Source organism: Ptychodera flava, chromosome 8, assembly GCF_041260155.1.
Source record: "Ptychodera flava strain L36383 chromosome 8, AS_Pfla_20210202, whole genome shotgun sequence".
NCBI classification, from domain to species: domain Eukaryota; kingdom Metazoa; phylum Hemichordata; class Enteropneusta; family Ptychoderidae; genus Ptychodera; species Ptychodera flava.
This window is the reverse complement of record NC_091935.1, coordinates 6,625,743-6,649,667: the sequence shown is the minus strand read 5'-3', so window position 1 is coordinate 6,649,667 and position 23,925 is coordinate 6,625,743. Positions and strand designations below refer to the sequence as shown.

Here is a 23,925-nt window from a genome sequence, read left to right as displayed (position 1 = left end):
ATTTCATTTACAATTTTACATGCATATTTAGCTTCAAGCATCAGGTTGATTTTTTATGCACATCCTTCCATTTCATTCTGTGTTTTCAGATTGTATTTGATTGCTTGTTTGGTAACAACACCAACAACAAACTAAAGGTGAATGCCGTACAGTTTGTTCATCATCTATGTCTGTGTTGTAGTGATGCTAAGATAACACCCATGGCACCTGTGCTCATGTCTGGAATGTTGAAACTCATCGGAGGTTCTAAAGACGTAAGTAACACCATATCAGTCTGAAATCTTCTCCATGCCTACATGATGTCATTCGAAAGTTTTCTCTGATCCATGATAAGCATGTTGCAGAACTGCTTGCACCCTCTTTTCAATGGAAAGAGATCAATTCACTCAACACTGTAATTCATGTTAAAAAACCCAATAGCTGTATCTTTTTGCATTTATCCAATTAGATGGTTTGAAATCAAATTAAACGAAAATAAAAATGTTCAACCAAGTGAGACCACAGAATGTTTTTCAGACATTGCTTTTCAAACAGACAACTCAGATTTTAAAGGGGAAGTTCACCAAGGATGATTTTTACATATGTGCTAGCTTTGTGGTCACTTACCCCGGAAAAGCTATTTTCGCCATTTATAACTTGCACGATTTTTACAAAAACCGATAGAAATAGTACAGGAAGTTGCCCATGTAATTTGAATCATGGGAAAAAAGCGCCAAGCTTGGAGCTTGCATCATGTGATATGGAAGGCACCATTTTCCCATGGGTATGGCATTGTCCACTCACCCATGCTTAAACCAGGCTGTGCGTATTTACATAACTTTGTTTATACTGAGTATCCTTGCATAAACGGTGAATCACATATGATAAACTGTCCACTGTCAGATTTTGTGTTGCTGTTTACTACTGCATTACTGTGAGTGGACAATGTGGGGGCCATACCCATCCGAAGATGGTCCCTTCCATATCACATGATGCAAGCTCCAAGCTTGGGGCTTTTTTCCCATGATTCAAATTACATGGGCATTTTCCTGTACTATTTTTATCATTTTCGTAGAAAATCGGGCGAGTTATAAATGGTGAAAATAGCTTTTCTGGGGTAAATGACCACAGAGCTACCACATATGTAAAAATCATCCTTGGTGAACTTCCCCTTTAAGCATCTAAATAATTTTTGAGCTGCTACACAAGTATTGCTGCCGCAAAGATACGCATAAGCACCTGAATGTAATCAACTGAATCCATCACCAGGATTTGAAAAAGTGACATTTTCAAAGACAATATGGTGTAATTATGGGAATCAAAAACATGTCTTGGAAGATTTAATGGTATTTTTTTGGAAGTAAAATGTAAAAAGATACAGATAATGGGGCTTTAAGTGTGTAATACTGAGAAACAGAGATATGTAGAATGTAGTAGTGGATTACTGGTAATGCTCCTTTTTCCTCTGAACAGAACAACCAGCTCAAAGGACTAGGCTATGTAGCAGTTGGCAAAATTGCAAGGTAAGAAAGGATGTCACAGTGTTTGAAATATAAATGCTAACTTCATAGTCTTTCAATTGCTACATATCAAGAATTCCCAAACCACATACTGCAGAGATTTATTTGAAATGGTGTATACAATTTGCACTTTTCGCCTTATCAATGTCATTTGCTTTACATGCTGCTGCAAAGCTGATGATTGACATACTAATGCAAAGGTTTACCTGAAATTGAGAGTGAAAATTTGTTATGCTACTTTTCTGTGATGAATCAGTTTTCTCCTTTATGATGTTCTCATTTCAGGTCAATGCATAATTATTTATACAGTTTCTGCCAAGCTATTTCAAAATGTTCAGGACATTTACAGTTTTTCTTTGCCACAACATCTTAGATGACTGAGAAGTGAAAGTAGACAACAACAAAGTTTTCACCAGTACTGACTTTTACTAGTCCCATTGGATACTAGATGGATCTATACAATGATTCTTGAACAGTCAAGAGATAACAAGTTTACTTCTTTATCTTGTCAAAACTAGTACAGGCATTTTTTAACCCTTTCAACCCCCAGTTCCCTGTATAAAGGTCCAACTTTACCATAGAAAACAATGGTTTCGGACAAACCATGGTGGTGAAAGGGTTAAAGTCATTTTCCAAAGTCTGTATGATAAGCAGTCAACGGTTGTACCACAAATGAATTTGAAACTTTCTCTACTTTGTCATTTTCAGGAGAGTACCAAGCATGGTAACCAAAGATATAGGAATGATACAGCTATTTTTTGAAGCTATGTGCAAAGTGAGTTTACCATGTTCAAGTTGTTTATTCTATTAAATTTCACAATGGTACCTTTCTTATCTCTGGTCTCCATTTAACATGTGGGGGCGCTATAGAGTCACCGTTGTTTTGTGTCAGGCCTTCGGGTCTCGTTGGCAGTAGCCATACACCTCAAGCAACTACACATTTGCCGCATACTCAATGATACTTCCGTAGCTTATATAGGAAATATTCACCTTTGTGTTTATGATAATTTTAATTATAAAATATATGAAAATTATCTATTATGTGGTTCAATGTAAGTGGTTGATATCTAATGGTACTCTATGATATGCAAGGTGTGTTTACATCTGAAGTTCTCAAAATCTTGCACCAGCAGTATATTTTGGTCAGCTTTTTTATCAGTGGTGTTTCATTTCCCACCTTTAGCAGTTCTGGTAGTGAAAGGAAGTGTGAAAAGTTTCATTGATGAAACATTTCCTAGAAAAAGTATATCTTTTTCTGTATTGTTTGAATTGACGTCACCAATTATTTTTGTCTTCGCTAAAAATTGAATGATTTATGTACTTTCAGTCTGAAGATAAAGAAACCAGACTACATGTCCAAGAAGCTCTGTCAATGATGACACCAGCTTTGAGAAACTTAGAAGGACCTAATGTGAAACTGATGGAAGCATTGGTGATGAGCAATGTAGAAAATGTAAGTAGAATATTATGTGTAAAATATGATACACTACATCCACATATAAATGTTAAAAATGTAAACATTTTAAAAATGCTTGAGTTTTGCCTTCGGGTATACTTACTCAGTGTGTTCATGTCTTTTGTGTGCATGTTTCCTAGAAGAAGGAATTCTCTCAGTGACAGATCTTAGAAAATTTTCTGGTTTAGCTGCACTGAAGTTTATGTTGAATCCTTTTATATGCCAGGAGCAATAATGAACTCGCCATCTTGTTTTGTTAAAATTCAACGATAGCTATTTGTATCATTTGATTCAGAACGGGGATTGCCACTGTTTTGAATTTCAAATGATTAACTACCATTACTTTTCTCTTATATTTTCAAACAAAGATGGTCTGAAGGATTAATAAAGATTTTAGACTTTCACTTTAGGGCACATGATCACCTAAACTAAAACTTTTAATTTTGTTCATGATATCATGTGTAGCTACCATCCACTTACATACACAGAACGAAGCTCAAGCCCGAGTCATTGCAGTGCAGTATGCGGTTGCAGTGTTCCCACCAAATCACATCCCATCCAGATATGTACTGCTGCTGGCTTCTGGAGATGTGTAAGTGTTTTTGTATATTGGTCAATACTGTTACCAGGAGTAAGGTGTTGGCACTATATCAACATTATGACATGCATTTGACGACGTAGATGTACTGAATGCTGTTTCATTTTCTGACAAGCAACAGTCATATTGAAAAGTTTAATTTGCATTCAAAGGAATTTGAGTGAAGATTTTGTGGTTTCACAAACATGGCAGATCCATACCTCATTATCCTGAAACCAGGTTTAACGTTTATATTGCAATTTATATGCTGTGTCATTTACCGAGTACAGAGAATACTGGTGCATGTATTGCCTTCTATAGATTATAGAATAGATTCAGTAGTTTTGCATGTGAATAAAACCTATGACTAATGTTGATTATGAAAAACAATGTAACTGGATGAGGCATCTCAATAAATTATGGCACTTTGGTCAGGTATATTGACCATGATATGACTGAATATCACATGCCCTCACACACTCAAGGTGTCTTTACACTGTTGTCTGTAGCAAAGAAGACATACATTCTGAAGCTATCAAAGCACTCAGAAGTCCAGCCAAACCTGATGACAGGGATGAAACTAAAGAATGGAAGCCTTTTCCAGAGTTTACTGAAGTAACTAATTATATCAAAGAAAAGGTATTTTCGTGTCTTGTGCATTTTTTATCCAATTTCATTGTGCATGCATCTGATCAAACAAAATTAATTCTGTTTGTTTGATTAATAGTTGTAACTTGGCCACTGTGAACTTATCAAAACTGAAAATATAATGCTTAGGTAAAAAAGCACTATAAATAATAACAAGGATATAAAACAGTAAATATTTTATCTATTCAATGGATGTGAAAAAGTACAAGGAAATTGCTAAATGTGCTGCTTTATAAATGTTAATGTATTCCCTCACGGCTCATAATTGATGACAGCAAACTTTGCACGACATAATGTACGAGGCAAAGCTGAGTACATTAAGGAGTGCAAAGTTTGCTTTCATGCATTATAGCCGGGACGGTGTACATTATGGCTATTATTTCATAATTTGGCAATGCCAGTGAAAGTGTAGATGTAGAAAACATCTGGGGCCACAATACTGGATAATCGGATACATTATCAGTTAATAATCTTGGGAATGACATCACAAAATTCACTGGTAATGATATTGACAAAGTTATACGGTAGTATAATATCTAGTTACTGATTTTGTGTATTGATCAACTAATGTGAAATCTGTTTTGATATTAATCAGGCAGCGCAGAGATTGAAGAGCCAGTCAAGACATGTCATTGGTACGACCCATCTCCCATTCAATCCAAGTATATTCAATGAGGTAAGACATTAAAAGATGCCATCTCATCTAGTCAAACAACTCATCCATGTCATACTCTTCTGTTCTGCAGAGGAATTCAGCATGTTGACTGTTTACATACTTTTCTCAATCTCTTTTGTGTAGCTTTCATTCCTTAATGATGTTACGGTTCCATTAGCAATATGCGAAAATAAATGTCCAACATTTTTTATGAGCTTTTTGGAAATAGGTACTTTGTGACCATTGAAGTTATGATTGAAATTATAAAAATTACACATTGAAGGATCTGACCACAGACTGCAGTATTAAAATCAGACAAAATATGTTTTTGCATCAGTCAAACATTCTTCCAAGTTCACAGTAAAATCCACCTGACTATTTTATGGTAAAGCATTTGGTGATACATGTATGTGAATTTAGATATCTCAGTGCTGTAGTCCTTTTCTGACCAGTAATCTGTGTATGATATCTTGACTGTTAGGTACTACTGTACATGAGAATGTGTCTGGCCTATGCAGCTGGGCTACCATTTGACTCCAATCTGAGTGATCCATCTATTGAACAAGCACCAGCCATCGGTGTGTATGTGAACCAGCTACTAAAAACTGGTAAAGACCCATCAAAAGGCCCTGTACAGACCTACGTGGAGATGTCTAAGCAGTTGCTGTCAGCATCTGCAAGTCAAACTGCAATGTATTGCCTGCTAGAAATCTTGGCAGTATCATCAAGGAAACTTGCTGTACAGTTTGTGGATCAACTTGAATGGATCAAGGTATCTTTACACCTACCTTTTCTTGATAAATTTGCCAATTAAAATATTATTGAACTGTTATGTGTACCCGTGGAGATGTGTACACTTTTTGTCTTCGTTGTCTCCTTTCTGTGATTCTCAAGCGCTATTTCTCTTTTTCTGTAGTCTTGCTCTGTGCCCCCCCCTCTCTCTCTCTCACTCTCTCTCTCTCTCTCTCTCTCTCTCTCGTCTCTCTCTCTCTCGTCTCTCTCTCTCTCTCTCTCTCTCTCTCTCTCTCTCTCTCTCCTCTCTTTCAACTCTCTTCTGAATCACATCCTTGTTCCCTGCCCGTGACTGTTCCGTTATATCTTTGTGTTTGTATTTCAGTGCATACGAAACAGAAATTCATACTTTTCAACCTTTCCGTCACCTGACTTCAGTAAACCCTATTGTTTTTAGTGATTTGGGTTGATCTATATCTAAGGGGATGGGTACCAGGGTTCACCTCCCACCTTATGTATTTTAGTAACAATAGTAAAGAGCCAAATTTCTCACTGTTGTTTGTTCATTTCAGTTATTAAACATTACAGTTTACATAAATTGTTCTGTGCAGGGTTTGATGCACTCCAGCCGTGAAGAGATGAGAGAGAATGCAGCTCAGCTGTTTGCAGTGGTTGCCTGTACACTGGACCACGGAGCATTGTTCAAAGTTGTCAAAGAACTTACTAAGAATATCAGTGACCAGGTAAGATGTAATGGTTTACTTATCAGTGACGTTATTATACTAAAGTGAAAAAAATGTACAGATACATGTGAGTGATGTCAGCAGCTAGAGAGTATTGAAACTGTAATGATTTTACCTTTTGAAATTCTAGTTTTGATGTTGTGGTGTATTGGATTGATTTGATTTTATAGGCTGCACATTCTTAGCCCAGGGAGCATATTTTTCTGAAAAGTCTAAGAATTTGTAGTCATCCTATATTTAAGCATTCATGTACCTGTCCCAGCCCATAATGGACAAAAGCAAACACTGCACGACATAATGTACAAGGCAAAGCTGAGTACATTATGGAGTGCAAAGTTTGCATGATTTCATTTCTGGTGGACCGGATGGGGCTACATTTTTGCTATTCTTTTACATTTTTGGCAAAGCCAGGGAATTTGTTCTCTGGGCCACAATGCTGGATAATCAGATACATCATTAGTTATAATCTGATGGTGTGATGTCACAAAATTCAGTGGTATTGATAAAGCTATAATATAATACAGGTTAGCAAATGTTTCTTTTACATTTCTGAAGATATTATGAAGTCACTGTGTATTTATTTACATAATTTAGCAGATTGTTACCAGGGACCATGAACAAAGTGAATAATTTAGTGAGCACATTTTTATTGTATACATCATATCAACTTTACCAGTTGTATAAATAATTGTATAAGCTCAAGTGATTTGGATTTGAAGCTTTGGAACTTGTCTGCTTCTGTGAAATGACATTGAAATAGAAATAGTTCATCAAAATACACCATTAACTTTTAACGTTGCAGAGACTAGAAACACAGCATGGGTCACTACTGGCTCTAGGGTACCTGATTGGTAGATACCTGTACAGAAAGAAGCTAGATGTTACTGTCACTGACATGGAGACAGACCTAGATGACACTGTAGCCACTGAACAACTCAATGAAGCCATCTCTGATGCTGTTAAGGCCATTGGTGGGTGGATACTAGTAATTCAGGTTTTTTTCATGGCTGATAATTTTTCTTGTCAACACATTTCTAGATTGAAAGTGAAAACTCTTTGTGAAATGAGGGGTGGGGTCAAAGTACAATTTCACTTTTGTCACCAATAGATTGAATTTTGTACACATCATGGGAATACCTATTTTCTAAGTTCCCTACATTGGTTATAGAAGTATGGAAAGGTAGTTTTAAAGATATTTCATATGTCCAATTTAGCCCTTTTGTATGATGTGTTAGAAATCCTATGAGCCAATTCTGTTAGATTAGAAGTTGCATCAATGAGTACTTGTTCTGTAGCAATGCATTCTTTCATGCACTGATGCGTTCATAAGAGCGTAATACACATGTATCTGTTTAGTTTTCTCTTCCAACCTTTACATCCATCATTGTAATTTGATGCAACACCAAGTACCATTGTTTTTGGTTAAACCATTTTACATAAAATGGGGGAGCAAGGGTTAGGGGTAGAAATGTTTATAGAGCAGTGATGTATACGTAATGGTTGATTGTCACTTTGTGTTGACAGTGGATACTATGGACAGTTCCCAGGCACTGCTCAATGGTGGAGCATGTCTGGCCATCGGAGAAATCAGCAGAAATGGGAGTCTACCTTTGGAAGATGGACAAGCAGACAACAAGGAAGACGCCGCTGAAGGAACAGATAAGAAAAAGTCCAAGAAAGATGCCCCCGCACCAAAACAATGTACAAAGCTACTGGTTGTGGAAAAGTTATCTGCTAAGATACAGTCATCTAAAGAACCAAATAAGGTCAGTCATTCAACTTTGTATCTGATTCAACATCATAAAAATTACTTCATGAATTTGTGAGTCAGTAATTTATATAAAGATTTAAATGTTTAAAAATTACCAGTTTCTCCTACATATAGAGAACCAAATATTATCAAGACCATGACTGTGTCCCCCTTTTACCCAGTAGTATCACACATGGATTGATTGTTTTTGTTTTCAAACAGCTAGCTATGCATATCTGTGTTTTAAATGTTCATTACTACCCCTGGCTGAAAATGAACTTGGCACTTGAGACTTGACACCTGTGAAATATTTGTATGATTTCACAATATTCTTACACAACTGTTCATAAAGTAAGTCTAGCCTAAATACCTATCTGTGTCCATCTTTGATGTTGGCAGGTGAAGGAGAAGGCTTGTCTAGCCCTGGGCTATATGCCTGTTGGTACTGCACAGTTTCCACACACTAGAAGAGTCATCCAAGGATTACTGGATTCTACCAAGGTCAGTCAGCAGTTATCTGTCTCCACTTTGAATCATATGGTAAAAGTCATGTCACCCAAAATTGATTTATTGAGGGAATGATTGAGTATCACGGACTGTTTCGTTCAGTGTTTTTTAGCGTTTGCCTTTGATATCTTTTATTGATCAGCAGATGACACCATTGCTCCCACACATCGTCATTGTACTTGCTCAAGTGGTCACTGCATTGAACATAGGCTCTGTGATTTAGATAATGACTTACAGTTCGCTTGACAACATTTCCTCCGTCAAAAAGAAACAAGTCATGTGTCTGATAATGTAAGACATAAGACAGCCAAAATTAATGGTGTTGTCTTCTGCCAGCACAGTGCATATCAGTGTCAGGTAGGGAGCCCTCTAGAGTTAGGACAATGAAGCATGCCTGTGCCAAAGCATTATCATTCAGTGGTTAGAATATCACTGTGAAAGTGCAAATACATTGATTTAAGTAGTGTTATTAGGTGATTTAAAAAAATTCAATAGTTTTTTCAATTTTTGGTATGAACTGTTGTTTTATAATTTTGGTTTTTTTTACATTTATTCAGGAAAGACAGGTGCATTTACACTTCTCAGTTGGTGAAGCCCTGAACTGCGCTGCCTTAGGTCAAAGGTCACCAGCTAACCGAGACATGTGGACAGAAGATGAAAAACAGTTCAGTGTCAGTGAAGATGATACAACACAAGATGACATGGAATGGTTACTTGATACCATACTATCCAAGTACACCATCAACCAAGTACCACATGTCCGTCAGGTAGGTCTGAAAACTTGAATGCTTCTCCCACATTTTGCAAGTGAAAATATGATGTGCAAAACACTACAGTCTAGCTCAGTCAAATGATGAGAATTTAATTTGTTTTACTTTTCTAATTCTGCAAACAAATGATGAGCTTCTGTATATAAGGTTATGTTATGAAAACAAGCAAGATATGGGCAAATAAAGAAAGATAGTTCTGATTGTTCTTTACACAGAGAGAATAAGATTTGTTCGCTATGTCTTGTACTAAAGCTGTAACAAAATAAATAAGATTGATTTATGAACTGGAGTAAAGATAACAGGTTTCTGATCATTTAGACCTTAGCTCTATTGATCTTATTCAGACCCAAGTATCTATGCGTACCTTTAGTAATTGGGTTTATTCACAAACTGTTATACGCTCAAATGAATCATTCTTTACAACCTGTGTATCAGTCAGCCACTTGTGTGATGGTGAACTACCCCTGCAAACTCATACAATTCATTTGTTTGAATCTTCAGGCAAGCTGTCTGTGGCTTCTGTCACTTGTCAAGAAATCTGGATCCCATCCAGCTATCCAGAGTAAACTTCAACAACTTCAGGTGGCATTCATGAACATGCTGACTGAAAATGATGGTAAGGATTCCTCTGAAAACCTTTCCTCTTTCAAATTGTTTTCAAGGGTTTAATTGGATTTCTACACAGGGAAGTGGGTGTGAAAGGGTCTTTGTAAGTTTGTTGAATGCTAGCTCATTTTAACATTTCCTTCGCTGGACTGCAAGAATAATTCTAGAATTGACTTTCGTATTTTTAGGTGTGATTATTGTGATGTGCCCTCTATGGCGGGAAGCATTCATAACTTTTGTTTTTGCTCCCAGAAATGGCAGAGTTTTACGTGTAAAATGCTTGTACAGTTCCTGCACCACATTGACGTATTTAAAGAAGACAGGTGTACATTTTCATTGCAGATATTATACCTTCATGCATTACAAAGTGAATGGAAAACAAAAGAATTTGAAAATATAGCCACCAGAGCCAAACTATGACTACACTCCATTTCTGCTTCTCAGCATGTAAAGTGTAGGAGTACTGACTGAGGTGTTATAATACTTTGTGATCATGAATAAACATGAGGTGTTGACTACTCTTCAAATATCATAGAAAAACTAAAATGATTCATATGTTTGGATTTATATCTTCTCTTTGTTTCTATCAGAGTTTACCCAAGATGCTGCATCTAAAGGATTAGGTTTGGTGTATGACCACAGCAACAGTGAGAGTCGACAGAAGCTTGTCTCCGACTTGGTTGAAACTCTCACCTCTGGCAGAAAGTAATTGCATTTTAATTCATTTTTTAAGGCAATAGTGATAGACAGAACTCAGTGTATGTATTGATACTCTACAAATTGCCATGTTTATGGTTATTTCAGCCAAATTTAGCAGACTTGGTGTTTTTTTATACTGTATTTCTTTTTGTTGTTTTGTCCAAAGCATTATATTTATGTCACTAATTCCTTTAAAATGGAGGTAGAAATGTTAATTTCCTCCATTGCTCTGTTAAGATGCCCCAGTTGCATTCCTTGCAAACATTTTCTGTATAATTTAGGCACTTTGAGTACATTTGAGGACATCTAGAATTTAAGTACTCTTGTCAGACCTGGCAATACTGTACATGACAAAAAGAGCTCATGTGTTTTATCAAATCATGCGGCCTTTACTGTTTCTGTTGAATATAAATAAACCATGATAATGTTGTTGATCCTGCAGGTCCACCCAGACTGTCACTGCAGATACTCAAGTCTTTCAAGAGGGCTCCCTCGGCCAGTCACCAACAGGGTGAGTTTACTTTGAAATTGATGGATAGTGCTTCTACCTTATGAAGGAACTAGACAGTATTTCTAAACTTTACAAAAGACTATCAGCACTTGTACTGTTGTATAACATATCTGTGGAAAGAATTTGTCACTCTTGTATTTTCTTTTTGAAAATTTTGAGGTTATTGTGAAAGGCTTCAAGTTTGAAGAACACAGTGGTCACAGTCAAATATATGACAATGCAAAATCATTGTACGTGGTACTTATTTAATCAATTGGTTATAGAAGCCTGAAGCCCATAAAAATCTTCATGTATTACCACAAAGTACGTTAGACCCAGTGATCACAAGTGTGCTGATCATTTATCATCAATATTGACAGAGATTTATCTGTAGTTTTTCATGAATTCTCAGTAGCTTTACCAAACAGCAGCTTCTCTGTTTGATGTCTGGCCGTGACGGAGATTAAGAAATGATAACCTATGCACAAGTGATTGAACTTTAGAATATGAATCTGAATGACATTGTAAATGTTCAATCAGATAAGACTGAGAATTATTTATACTATTAGCCCCGAATGACCATAATATAAACTGGAAAGAGAGGTATCAAACAGTTGGTAGGGAAAGGAATTCTTGTTATCACAATCCTTAGTGTATATGTTACACTATGAATTGTACTAATTTTTGAAGATTTGCGCATGAATCAAAAGACTTGCTATGACATTCTCACCAACATATAAAATAATGTCACTCTGAACAGGTTTTGTATAGAGAACTCTCAAAATTTCGGATTGAAAATGAACAGACTACGAGTTCATACCGGGAATTCCTTATGAAATATTTTGGAATTTCATATTTTTTTTTATATTTTGCATTGCTATCATGAAAGGAGGGCAAGAACTAGTACATTATTTTCTCATATTCAATTTTGGCATATTTGTTCAACTTTGTGAAAAGTATACTTTTTTGTTTGGACAGTTTTTCTTACATCAAGGATTATTGTGCAAATTAGGTTTCATCTTAGTTCCAAAGTTACAGTATTTACAGGTACATGAAGGACTGTTGACATGCGTTTTCTTTTGTGACCTGACCGACTTCCGACTATTTGATGCGGTCCGCTTCTGACCAGACCAACTTCTTTCTGATCTCTCAACTCTCTGATTTGATATTTACAGAGGCAGTCTATCCACATACAAGGAGTTGTGTTCATTGGCCAGTGACCTCAACCAGCCAGACTTAGTCTACAAATTCATGCACCTTGCCAACCACAATGCTATGTGGAATTCCAAAAAGGTAAACGCTGACCAGATTCCTCTTTTCGCCTTTATTGAGTAAATACGACACATGTAGCTGACTCAGTAAACATTGATAATATATCAATTTTTATCTGAAGATAAGAAACGTTGATCGCTTTATCAGTTGTCAAGTCAAAACCTAGAAATCTAATTCAATAATCATTGGATAAACACACTTCAAAGTATACATGTACACTAAAAAAATACATTTCAATCATGTGTATAGGTCACTGTGCAGAAGTGAAAACGGTAATGTACAGAGAAAACTTAAAATACGATGAAAGTGCATTTACAAAACTATAGTGATGGTTACTTGGAAGCCTCATTTTAATACAGGAATGTTTGAAGTGTTAACAGTTAATAGCATATTCTGGTGACAGTTTTGATAACTCTCAGTGTAAGGCCAGAAGCATGCTACCTATACCAAGTGTCTTCAACATGTATATCTTTCAGCTCGGCATATTTTCATTGAGTTTCTGTGTCAGTTTGATCTTTGTGCCTACATGTATGTTCAAAGTGAACATTGACATCAAGAGAGTGTCATGCGTATATTGATGCTGAATGGCCATCACCAAGGCATGGAAGTATGTAGAATACAATGTTCATTGCCAGAAGAATCGGCACAAGGCTCTATTTCATCGTCATTGTCAACATCTTGGCTGTGTAGTGTGTCAGACGACACTAAGGCAGGGATGAGCAAATCAGTTTCATATGAGGGTTAATAGAGAAAAAAGATCACTAGCCCAGCCCTCGTTTTCTTTAGCCCATCAGTCCATTCTAGTTACCAGCTGAATTAGTCCCTGGTCAGTATGGAGTGTAGATACAAACAGTGCCCTGGTCATAAAAATCCACTCACCAATGGGCTTGGGTTTGTTGATTTGCTGATCCCTGCTACTAAAACCTGGTACAATTGATGTTCTTCTCAAAGCTAAAAATATCACAGAAAAAAACCCTAGATGTACTGTACAATGTAGGTAAAGCCACGTACAATAAGAAAGGCATTTCTTTCAGTAAGCCTTCAAAAGTGATTGGATCTTAAAATACAGATCTGACATAAAAACCAGCCTCATGTCAATCAAAAGTGAGCACTGAATAAAACTAAAGATCTTGCAAAAACAGAAGTGCACAGCAACAATTGCAAACAATTTTCTACATGCAAGAAATAAACACTTTCACAAAACTTATACATCACCATGTCAAACACATCAAACACCACACAACATCTCTACTGCATTGTGTCCAGCACTGCAAAGTGTCCAAAGCACTGCACATCACCATGTCAAAGACATCAAACACCACACAACATGGCTATTGCATTGTGACTGCAAGGAGCTCACTACATAAAACACTCAAAAACATGACAGAATCTCTAAAAGACATAAAAATTACAACACACTTCACACTGTCCAGTACATTTACATCAGAAACTAACACAAAATACTGCACACGCACACACATACTGTATTTACTATGAAAAAGTGTATACATTATCATATCCATATTATGACTCTTTTTCAGAATACGGAACATTGGAAACACTTATCATCACACTGAACACATTTTTAAACAAGACAAGTTGTCATACCTAGCAACACATCATAATATTGCCTCTTGCTGTCAATTTCTGAATACAGAATTTTTATCGTAATGCTCATGTGCAAAAAAACCAGAGAGATTTATGGAACAGCAATTCTAACAAAACGATGATTTTGTAATGATCATGTTTATTGGTTGTGAAAACTTTGCTGTCACATTGTTGTCAGTCTGCTTGTTGTTTCAGTTTCAATATTAAAATTTTGGTGGTTTCAGTTTAGTCAAGAATTTATTTAAATCCTGATCTATGCAATGTTCACCCTGCCAAAGACTACGGCTCAGTGGCTCCATCCATTTTGAAGATCATTGAAGCTGACTCTGGGTTGTCGGAAGCATTTGAAAACATCAAATAGACACTATTACCACTGTAAAAGACTTCACAGTCCGAAGCAGAAGTGGTCGGTAGTCTCTGATATTCTACAAATTGATCATCAACAAACTTATAGATGACAGAGTCCACCCTGTATGTGGTCTCATCTCGCCAGTTTGCCACTGCCAGGAACAGCCTACCCATGATCTCAAATGGGCATGCCATCCGTGCCCCTGTGGTAGGAATTGTCTGGAATACTTCAAACTTGTCCTCCTTCCAGAGATAGATTGGTGATTCTGCTGTGAAAGAGCTGTCATCTTTTTGCCTGATGACGTCCATCAGGTATGTCTGGCCCTCGTGTTTGAATGGAACCACTGCGTAAGAGCCACCAGCTATGGGTAGTGTTTCATAGTACTGAATGCTTGGGCTGGGAGAGTCTGTTTGTATCTTGTAGATCTGTGAATTCACTCTATTGGAGTTGCTTTCTTCATATATTGCAAAACTGATGAAAGTTTGATCATCGATAGTGAATGAGGAAGCATGCTTGGTCTTCCCGGTGAGAATGCTTTGAATAGGGAGGAAGTGGTGCCCGTTCCACTTGGAAATGATGTTCTCAATCTTGCCAGACCCATGGCTGGTCCCACTGTTTACCATGAGCAGGAAATATTGACTGCCTGTGGTGGCATGGACTCTGAAGTACAGCCAATCAAAGGCCCCAGTGGTGGGAATAATTTGGTACTGAGTGAACTTCTGACCATCCCATTTGAAAATAGGGGAGTTGGTGTGGTAGTCTTTGTCCTCCCTGAACTTTGCAAGGGCAAGGTAGTGTTGCCCCTCTATTGAGAAATATTCAACACCCCTGACTTGTGTAATGTGGAGGTCCTGAAAGTGAAGAAACTGACCCATGTACCATCTGTAGATGACTGTATGCTGGAAGTTAGGGACTGCTAGGTACATAGTATTGTTGATCAGGAATGTCTTCATCCGACTTCCGATGTATGTTGAGATGTTCTGGAAGTAACGGAAACATCCTGGTCTGATTGTGTTGACAGCACTATATGAGCAAGCCCCATCTGTTCAGGGAGAGAGAAAGAACAAAAATTTACAAAAAGCTTGAAAAAACAGACTAAATTCAAATGAAGAGAAAGTGTATTAGTAGAGTGTAAAAGATTATGTAGAGCTCTGTGTGTGTAATTTTACATGACAAATATTGAAAAGAAAACCTGTGAATTGTGATGTTTTGTATTTGAAAAGTGCAAACTCAATGTTTACATATTACTTGCTGCTCTCTGTATCGTCAGTGTATTTTTTTCATGTTAGTTATTGGGTCTCACGTGCAGTGTCAATAATTTATCTGTCAATTGTCATGTAGAACATGGTGTTTCAGCAACAGTTCATGGGTTAACTTATCTATCGTTTATCCACTTGTACTTATGTACATAATGACAAAAGCTGCCTTCTCACGCAATGCCATACACAGAGCAGAGTTTGGAATGAAAATCAAACAGTTTGTGGTGCAGGTACCACAGACAAGTTTTAGAGCAAGAAAATCACACTGTAACACAGATCAGTTTCAGGGTGACTAAACCCCAGATCTAACCATATACAACATTGTATGAAGCTATATGGTGATTCTACAGTTCTCAGCCGTATTTCTTTATAGCAACTAATGCCTTGTCATCATTGCCAGAAAATTTTCACATAAAAACGTTAGTTACAAAAAACTGGAAAACAGACTGTTAGTGGCTTTACATCATCAGCATATAACTTGTAGTTAATATATCTTCCTGACTTTCATTTGAACTGTGAGATTAACAATGTGTTTAATTTGAAAGGAACAATTTTGCATGAAAGCAATATTTATGGCAAAGATTGTCTGATGTGAGTACTATGGTGGTCTGAACATGCCCATCAATCATATCTGAAAAATGGCGATGAACTCGGTGTACACAAAAGCAAATGAATAACACTGATAAGATAATCTTTTATTCTGATAGAACATCTTGGCAGTCCTCTTACTCTAGGAAGAGGTCAAAAAAAATTATGACTTCAAAGCTGCCGGCTCTTTTTTAGAGAGATTACCGTACTCAGCCTTGTTTTTTGAAAGTTTTTGAAGGTGGAATTCAAGGTCGTGCTCGGAGTCAACTCTGAGCAAAGCAGTTTTTGACATGTTTGAATTTAATCAGTAAATCTCAACTTTATACAAAGCAAAGAAGTCATAGACAGTCTTGCGGTGATGCTCAGTGATTTTGAACTATTATGAACTACTCAGAGAAATGTCAAGTGGATTCTTTCTTGGCTAGATTGTTGCCAGTCAAATTTTATAGCCCCATCAAACTTATCTCTCTCTTTATAAATAACTCAGAGAAGTTTTATCCTGATTTTCAGCGTCCTGTAAACATTGAAACATTATATCAAATTTTAAAACTTCAGAATCAAAAAAACTATTTTTCATTGGTTAGATACCCTCATATAAATGCCACACAGATTTTAGAACATTGACAAAACGGTACCAGTTTTCCTAACTCATGCAACAGTTGCTAATAAGAATTTCACTGTATTGTGCAAGTGAGTACGTTCCACCGTAATTTTTCTGTGTAAAGGTCAAGTAGCAAGATCGAACACAATATGTTGTAAAAAAATATCGCTTGTTGGTGTAAAAAGTGATAAAACCTTGGACATTAACAAGTCTGGCTGATATTGTAGAAACCCTTACTAGGTCTGTTGTCTTTGCCGTTAAACTCACCCTAGCGAGTGCCAAAAAAAATTCAAATTTTTATGAGAAAATATTCAACATAAGCCTGTAAATTACCACTGACACAGAATCAAATGATTATTAGTAACAAGGTATTTCCGTGCACTTTCTACTCTTTGGATGAATGTCAAGATGTGTCTTTCTGGTCCCATTTTCATCTAGTACTAAAGAAAGAAAATACCCAATATTCACCGACACTTGAAATTCAAAATAGTTCCTTCCCTACATCCCTGTGGGGAAAAATTGAATTTTGGATTTTCGCAAAAATAAGCTAGTGAAGATTTAATGAGTTTCAAAATGAACCGCCAAAAGCGGTAGACCACAAAATATATTGTAAAATTGTAGAGTCCAAATATCCGTCCTCAAGGATGAGTATGAAAGTCAACTATTATATAGCGAATAGACGTAGAATACTAGAGTATAGAAACTGTACTGCCGGCTCCGTAAATGGAACCAGGTGTGTGTTTACATAAAGTTTCCTCTGATTTCAGCTGAATTTCTGTCCCCAACATTTTGTAAACACTCCAGCAAAGGTCCTTGCCCCCAGCGTAGAACACGATAAACCATTGAATCAATAATAGAAACCAATGATCATTTGTGGTCAATGAACTGGCGTGTCTGTACTCTGCCCCCAAACATATCAAATGCAGTGCAGTAAAGTGTGCCGTCAGCAGATAACATGACAATCATGGCTACAGAGGAATGGTTGAAATCCAACATGGATATAACTATTTTTTCGACAAGCCTTTTCTGTTTGCTTTTCAGTTCAAACTTTACAAAGATGTTAGATCAATGAGAATAGTGTTTTCTATAACTGTTACTCATAAATAATGTCATATTCAATTTCTTTCTGTTGAATAAACCCTGAGTCTAGTGTCACTAAAATACTCAGAAATGTACTGAATAGTTTTTCACACAGCTATCTTGAAGTTTATTTCAAGTGCTTACCTTTAGGTTGTGTGATTTCTTTCTGCTCATTATTTTGCGGACTCCACAGTTTCTCTTTTACCTCTCTGATTTCTGCACGTAAATGTGGAATGGACCGAAGAGAGTCCTCCATCTGTTGCATCATATGACGGTTTCTCCTGTTTTGTTGACCAATCCTTTTTATCTTGTTTCCTTGATCCGTGACCATCACCTCAACCGCATCAGTAACTTGCTTTTGGTTTCCGATGGTGTACTTCAGCGCTTCTATCGCCTGTTCTTGCTTCTCAATTCTGTCTCTTAAGTCAGTGACGATATCGACGACCGTCTCTGGCTGGCCACAGTCTGTGTTCTGGCTTGAAAGGATGTACGTGTAGGCGCACTGATTTTCTTTGAGACACTCTCTTGACACCAGGCAGGGATTGCGACTTTCGTGCAGGAGTGATGATATTGCTGAGCCATTTACCTGCCTCGTGCAGAAGAGCAACAAGATTTGGAGAAATGTGAACCCAACCATTTCCACACCAGCGTCAGTTCATAAGTCTTTCTTGAATAGCTTAGGATGACTTGCCCACTTGTATCACACTCCAACCTATCAAAGAAATACATCTGATAGTCATTGTGTGTCTGCCTTATATTTGATCCGATGTACATCGTAAAGATAAGGATTTCCTTTTGGCCACTTTTCATTGGTTCTTTTTCTTATCATTTATCTTGTGTGAGCATTTCATTTCAGCAACTGAAAATATGTAAGACCTTTATGTCTTCATTGAAGACAGTAGAGTGAATACTTTATCTTCATTTATCAATTTGATTGATCTAAAATTTTGATACTGTTCGATGTTTGTCTTCTCATTCGATTCCCCTTATCAACATCTTGGTAGCAATACTTGTTTGCTCATCAGATGAAAACTTCAGTATGAACTCGTCCAAATGTCAGTGTTTTACTGCCCTGGTCTCAAAGCTCCATTCCCAATGTGTACAGTGTGTTCAAGCATTTGTGTATGATAGGTTTATAAGAAGACAATGATCGCTAATTACAGCATGGTTTTCCTGGCATTAATGATATCTAAAACATTTCATGATTTTGCTGAGTGAAGCATACAAAGTTGTATAATTGTTATTTTGATAAACTGATATGCCATCAGTTGGTGTGTGAGATTTCAAGGCCAATTCTTATCATTGTAGTTTTATGAATTGTAAAAAGTCAAGGTAATGTGGATTAAATTGAAAAATATTTTGGAAAAGTTATATGAAAACAATGTTATTTAAATTTGTTCAATGTTTTTCTCTGATAGCCAGAAAGACTGTTCCAGTGATTGGTCAATCTTTCAGACAGATGAGGAAAGTTTTACTGGAGTAGATATCAGGAGATAACCAGTCTGTTATTGCCCCATTGACCCCTCGTATTCTCGGGAATTATGTATTTGTCTCAAAGTTTGTAAAAGTCCAGTACCGCATGTAATTTATATCTGTTTTTCTCTTCATTTATCAAGTTTTCCCATTTATTTTTTTTAACCTTTTTGCGTGGATATATTTTGTAATCTGCTGGCAATAATGATAAAATGATAAAATAGATGTGAAATGTAATGTTTCATTAGCCTTGGAAGAAATGCAGCCATGCATCGGTAATTGTTTCTCTTTTTAGCGTTCAAAGAGCTTGAGAAATCACATAAAACCATTTGTCAGCCATGTCGTGAAATTTGGGAAGTGTTAAGTTTTCAGTGTTCAACATTATAAAAATCTCAAAAACAAAATGTCGTTGATGCTCCAGCTTTGTCCTCCACAGTCCATGCAGAGCTGAGAAGTTGTAAGATTTCAAACTATGTACATGTACTGTATATTAATTGTGAAAATTGCACTGACTGCGATGTAGAAGCCACCATACAAAGTCCTTCAATTGTGGACCTGATACTCAGTATATCATTACACCCTCAACAATGTTATCATCAATGCAAAACCACAGAGGTGATACCAGTTCATTTTAATATACAGCCCCCAATGCCTTGTTAATCGTCACCAATTTATTGCCAATTTATAATAAGTGTATAAAATAAGCCTTTACAATCCTATCAAGTACTCAAACTAAATTTTTGATATTTATGTGTGTCCTAGGGAGCAGCGTTTGGTTTCAGCAGCATCATGGCACAGGCAGGAGAACAACTGGCCCCCTACCTTCCCAAGATTGTGCCAAAGCTGTACCGCTATCAGTACGATCCTAATCCTCAGATACGACAGTCCATGACAAGCATCTGGAATGCAGTGGTCTCAGATAACAAGAAAACAGTAAGTGTAATACACCAAAAGTACATAATACTGCAATACCAGGTGTGAAGTATTTGAAATGGCTATAATTTTATGGTGATTAGGCTGTATGTACATTTTCAATGATCCATGTTGAAGCTGTGTGATTTTTACATGTGTTGATATCTCTATGCTTTCATCCAGATATGTATGCTTTGATTTGTTTCAGAGTAGGTACAAACACTGCACATTTCTGGATCCAGAAATACTCCGTTCTGATTGGCTGCTTACAAATGTTGTGGTTGAATCTTTAATACTATTGTACCCATATCCATTTCTCTGTACTTGACAACAGACTGTCTTTCAAAAAGTAATTCCGAGTGTGGTTATAAAATTCTAAAGGAAATGTCTTATTCTGTCATCTCAACTGGTAAATTCTGATTGCAGCTGAGATATCAGCCGATCAAGTGATAAAATCAGTCTTTGCAGTTCTTGATTCAATTTCAATTGATCAGTCCATTTTATGCTCAGAAACACATACTTTTTCTTTGCAATGTGATATAACTTAAGAAGCAAATAACTAAAAGTTTTAGGCATTCATTGTGTATGACTATTAGAAGCAATAGTTTTGTCCCACTCCTTCGGGAAGCTTCCTATCAAATCTGTGCTTCCAGACATTGATCTGTGCACTAACTTAGAATCAGTTGTCTGCCTTGAAGTTTCAAATTGAAAATCTTAATTCTCAATTATGCCATCATAATTTTCTGTTGTAATCCACCTTTTTGCACTAACTTGTAAGTTTCAGCCACGGAAAGAACATTTAGTAAACTTTTTCAACATCAAGTTTTGGTAGGAATCATATAGTCCTCCATGGCCAAAGTGCCGAATTGACCAGCTTCAGAGCCAAGGAAAATGACTAGGCCAGCAGACTAGAAATGAGGAGATCTTTAACCCTTTGAGTGCTGTAATTTTTCCCACCAAGATTTTAGTGCAACATTTTAGCAATTTTTATGAATTTTTCTGTAATTTTTGTGATTATTTTGGACCAAACAAACATCACATTCCATTGGCTACATTTTTTCATCAAAATTTTGGCAAAAATCTGAAAAAAATTGACTGGGGTACATTTTATAAAGGCCATAAAAGTTGACTTTGGTGCTCAAAGGGTTAAAAGGTTATGTCAAGAAGAAATTAAAGTTGGTCGAATTATGAATGTCGGACTCATCCATCTATCTACCCTTTTATTTATTTATGGTGTTTATGTAGAAATTGCTCACAGATTTGTTCATACAATCTGCCATTATGTCACAAATTGTACAATATGTGAAGCAGTGAATTATTCCTTTGGATGTTTGACAAATTATCATGAACAGTGTGAGCTCTGCTTCACCAGTGAAAGTGAAACGCAATGATCAGACCCAGAATTCTCATCTGAGAATGTTGATTGTCTCTTGAGTAATCAACACTGATAGGATAATTATTAAATAGATAAAGGTATCTATGGACAGAAAGATGACCACTACTAGATAAGGCAGACAATAAGAAACATTCGACCTTGCCCTCTATTTCAATGAAACCACAGTAAACTACATTCCATATCAACAGAACTGGCTTAAAATGTTTAGGAGAAATCAAGATCATATTTCGAACTTCTTCATGAATTGAAGACTTCTGTATACCTTTGCAGGCTTTATAGACCAGATACCTTTCCAAATATTTACTCACTGATTTGTTTGTGTCTTGACGATTTACTTCCATACCGTACATGTGTGCATGTCTTTGTGCCTGTTTTTTTTGACAGTTTGTCAAAATGTTTGTCTGCTTGACTGACTCTTCCCTGTGCTGGTAATATGGTATCTGTTCCTGCAGTTTTACAGTTGTAAATGCAACGCAACCTGATTGTAATTGTCAAGTGGCTTGTGTGTCTCATTTGATTCGGAATTCATTCCCAGAGAACAGATAACTTGATTCATTGATCCCCAAAGATGAATGAGATGCACAGCTCATAGTTTTGAAAGTATATAAAAGTGATGTCTCTTTTTGACTGCAAAGCCACCATAGTCCCAGCGTAAATTTGGCTTCAAGATTTTATCACATTTTTATAAGAGGATATTTGTATTCAACATATTAGGATATCAAGAGAATGAATGTTAAAGGGGCAGTCTTCAATCCCTGGTTTTCACACTTACATTGACTGCTTATGTAATTTTAGTACTTTGCTCTCCTTTGAATGTTATGCACAGTCAGTCAATTTACTCAGAGATAAAGCTGGTAGAAAACCAGCCTTCCGTAGGTGTATATCTGTCCTTGATCAGCAGCGTATTCCAGCTGAAGACCAGATTACAGGGTTTCTTTATTCAGATTGATCTGTGTGTGTGTCTGTGTGTTTGTTTGTCCATCAACAGTGAATATTCCAACATCCCTTGATTTATTTTTTCAGATCAAAGCCGATGCTCATTGACATCCGTATACAATGCACTGTGACATACTTAGGAACAATATTTCATAACCTGTTTGCTAATAAGACCAACTCCTCCTTATCAGTGTAAAATTTTGACGTGTCCTAGTAAAAGTGAACTTTTTTGTCTTTTGACTCTACAAAAAGGAGAATGCCATAAGATTTCTTTGGCCTCCGTTGTTCATGAAGTAATCCAATTTGGCTGCCTGTTAGTTATTATTCAAAATTTTTTCGTCTCCAAATACAGATTTCTTGAGGTACGTGTTGATTAGACTACAGGTATGCTCATGTTCAGAGTCGTTTTTCAGACAGAATGGGACTAAATTTCACTCAAACTTTTCACAAAGACAATGGTATACAGGTTATATGCACAAGTCTATTTGTTTTGCGACAGTGTTCAATATAGCCACCTGGTAGCCCCTGTCTCAGAGAAATTTGTCTGATTTAGATCCACAATATTGACATGCCATGACTGATTTTGTTCAAATGTTGCACAAACACAATGAACATTATCATACATATGCACATCAATTTGTTTTGTGATATGGTCCAACATGGCTGCCGAATGGCTATTTTCTCAGAAAAATTGTCCAGAATTTACAGACATACATCAAGTGACTTGTTCAAACTTGTCACAAGTACATTGCACAATAACATACATCTGTTTTTCACTTTGTTTTACAACGTGATCCAAGGTGGGCAAATGTACAGTTATTGTGTAATGTAAAATTTTCTGCACAGACAGCAGTCTAAGACTATGAAGGGTTATTGTTTTCATTCATGTCCTTCCTGCTGTGCCTGGTTTTAAGTCATTATGCTTAGCTATATGGGGATTATGGTTCCTTGCCATAATTAATAAGACATTTTGAATTAATTGCGTAATAAATTTGGAGTCTCTTTTCCTGAGAGGGAATTCAGACATGGACATTAATCAATGTTGTAAATATCATACGTCATTAAAGCCCCAATACCTGCAAGTTTGTAATAAACTGATCTCAAAATATCCCCAGTATTCCAGGGTTTTCTTTGAATAAGACCCGTTAAAGACTGAAAAACTGTATAACACTATCATTTGTGGAGGCATCATGGGCCAGTGGCTAGAGCAGTGGACTCACGATCAAAGGATGGCGAGTTCGAGCCCCGGCATGGCTGTGGTGTTGTGTCCTTGGGCAAGGCACTTTATTCCTCATTGCTTCTCCCCACCCAGGAGTGAT

General features: G+C 36.7%; 2 protein-coding genes across 4 annotated transcripts in view; one reads left to right on the top strand and one right to left on the bottom strand.

Annotated features, from left to right (window-relative positions):
- Positions 1-23,925, top strand: part of LOC139138316 (proteasome adapter and scaffold protein ECM29-like) — a 66,688-nt gene that overhangs the window by 17,215 nt on the left and 25,548 nt on the right. For all 3 annotated transcript variants that reach the window (XM_070706641.1, XM_070706640.1, XM_070706642.1), the window contains 18 exons: positions 90-254; positions 1,453-1,502; positions 2,208-2,274; positions 2,827-2,952; positions 3,444-3,547; positions 4,042-4,171; positions 4,776-4,856; positions 5,317-5,607; positions 6,179-6,310; positions 7,113-7,281; positions 7,835-8,076; positions 8,460-8,561; positions 9,125-9,334; positions 9,839-9,953; positions 10,534-10,648; positions 11,085-11,153; positions 12,308-12,425; positions 20,125-20,295. In XM_070706641.1, coding sequence (XP_070562742.1) covers positions 90-254; positions 1,453-1,502; positions 2,208-2,274; positions 2,827-2,952; positions 3,444-3,547; positions 4,042-4,171; positions 4,776-4,856; positions 5,317-5,607; positions 6,179-6,310; positions 7,113-7,281; positions 7,835-8,076; positions 8,460-8,561; positions 9,125-9,334; positions 9,839-9,953; positions 10,534-10,648; positions 11,085-11,153; positions 12,308-12,425; positions 20,125-20,295 — 2,457 coding nt within the window. The remainder of the gene's footprint in view (positions 1-89; positions 255-1,452; positions 1,503-2,207; positions 2,275-2,826; positions 2,953-3,443; positions 3,548-4,041; positions 4,172-4,775; positions 4,857-5,316; positions 5,608-6,178; positions 6,311-7,112; positions 7,282-7,834; positions 8,077-8,459; positions 8,562-9,124; positions 9,335-9,838; positions 9,954-10,533; positions 10,649-11,084; positions 11,154-12,307; positions 12,426-20,124; positions 20,296-23,925) is intronic.
- LOC139138317 (thrombospondin-type laminin G domain and EAR repeat-containing protein-like) lies at positions 12,442-18,620 on the bottom strand. Its single transcript, XM_070706643.1, has 2 exons — positions 18,034-18,620; positions 12,442-15,403 (listed from the first exon to the last, which is right to left on the bottom strand). The coding sequence occupies exons 1-2, from the start codon at positions 18,524-18,526 to the stop codon at positions 14,292-14,294; spliced, it is 1,605 nt and encodes a 534-aa protein (XP_070562744.1). The 5' UTR covers positions 18,527-18,620; the 3' UTR covers positions 12,442-14,291.

Bases quoted from the DNA above. Each gene is read 5' to 3' on its own strand.
- LOC139138317 (XM_070706643.1), bottom strand. From the start codon at position 18,526: ATGGTTGGGTTCACATTTCTCCAAATCTTGTTGCTCTTCTGCACGAGG. The intron at 15,404-18,033 runs GTAAGCACTTGA...CTCCCTGAACAG, and splicing joins AGAAATCACACAACCTAAAG to ATGGGGCTTGCTCATATAGT.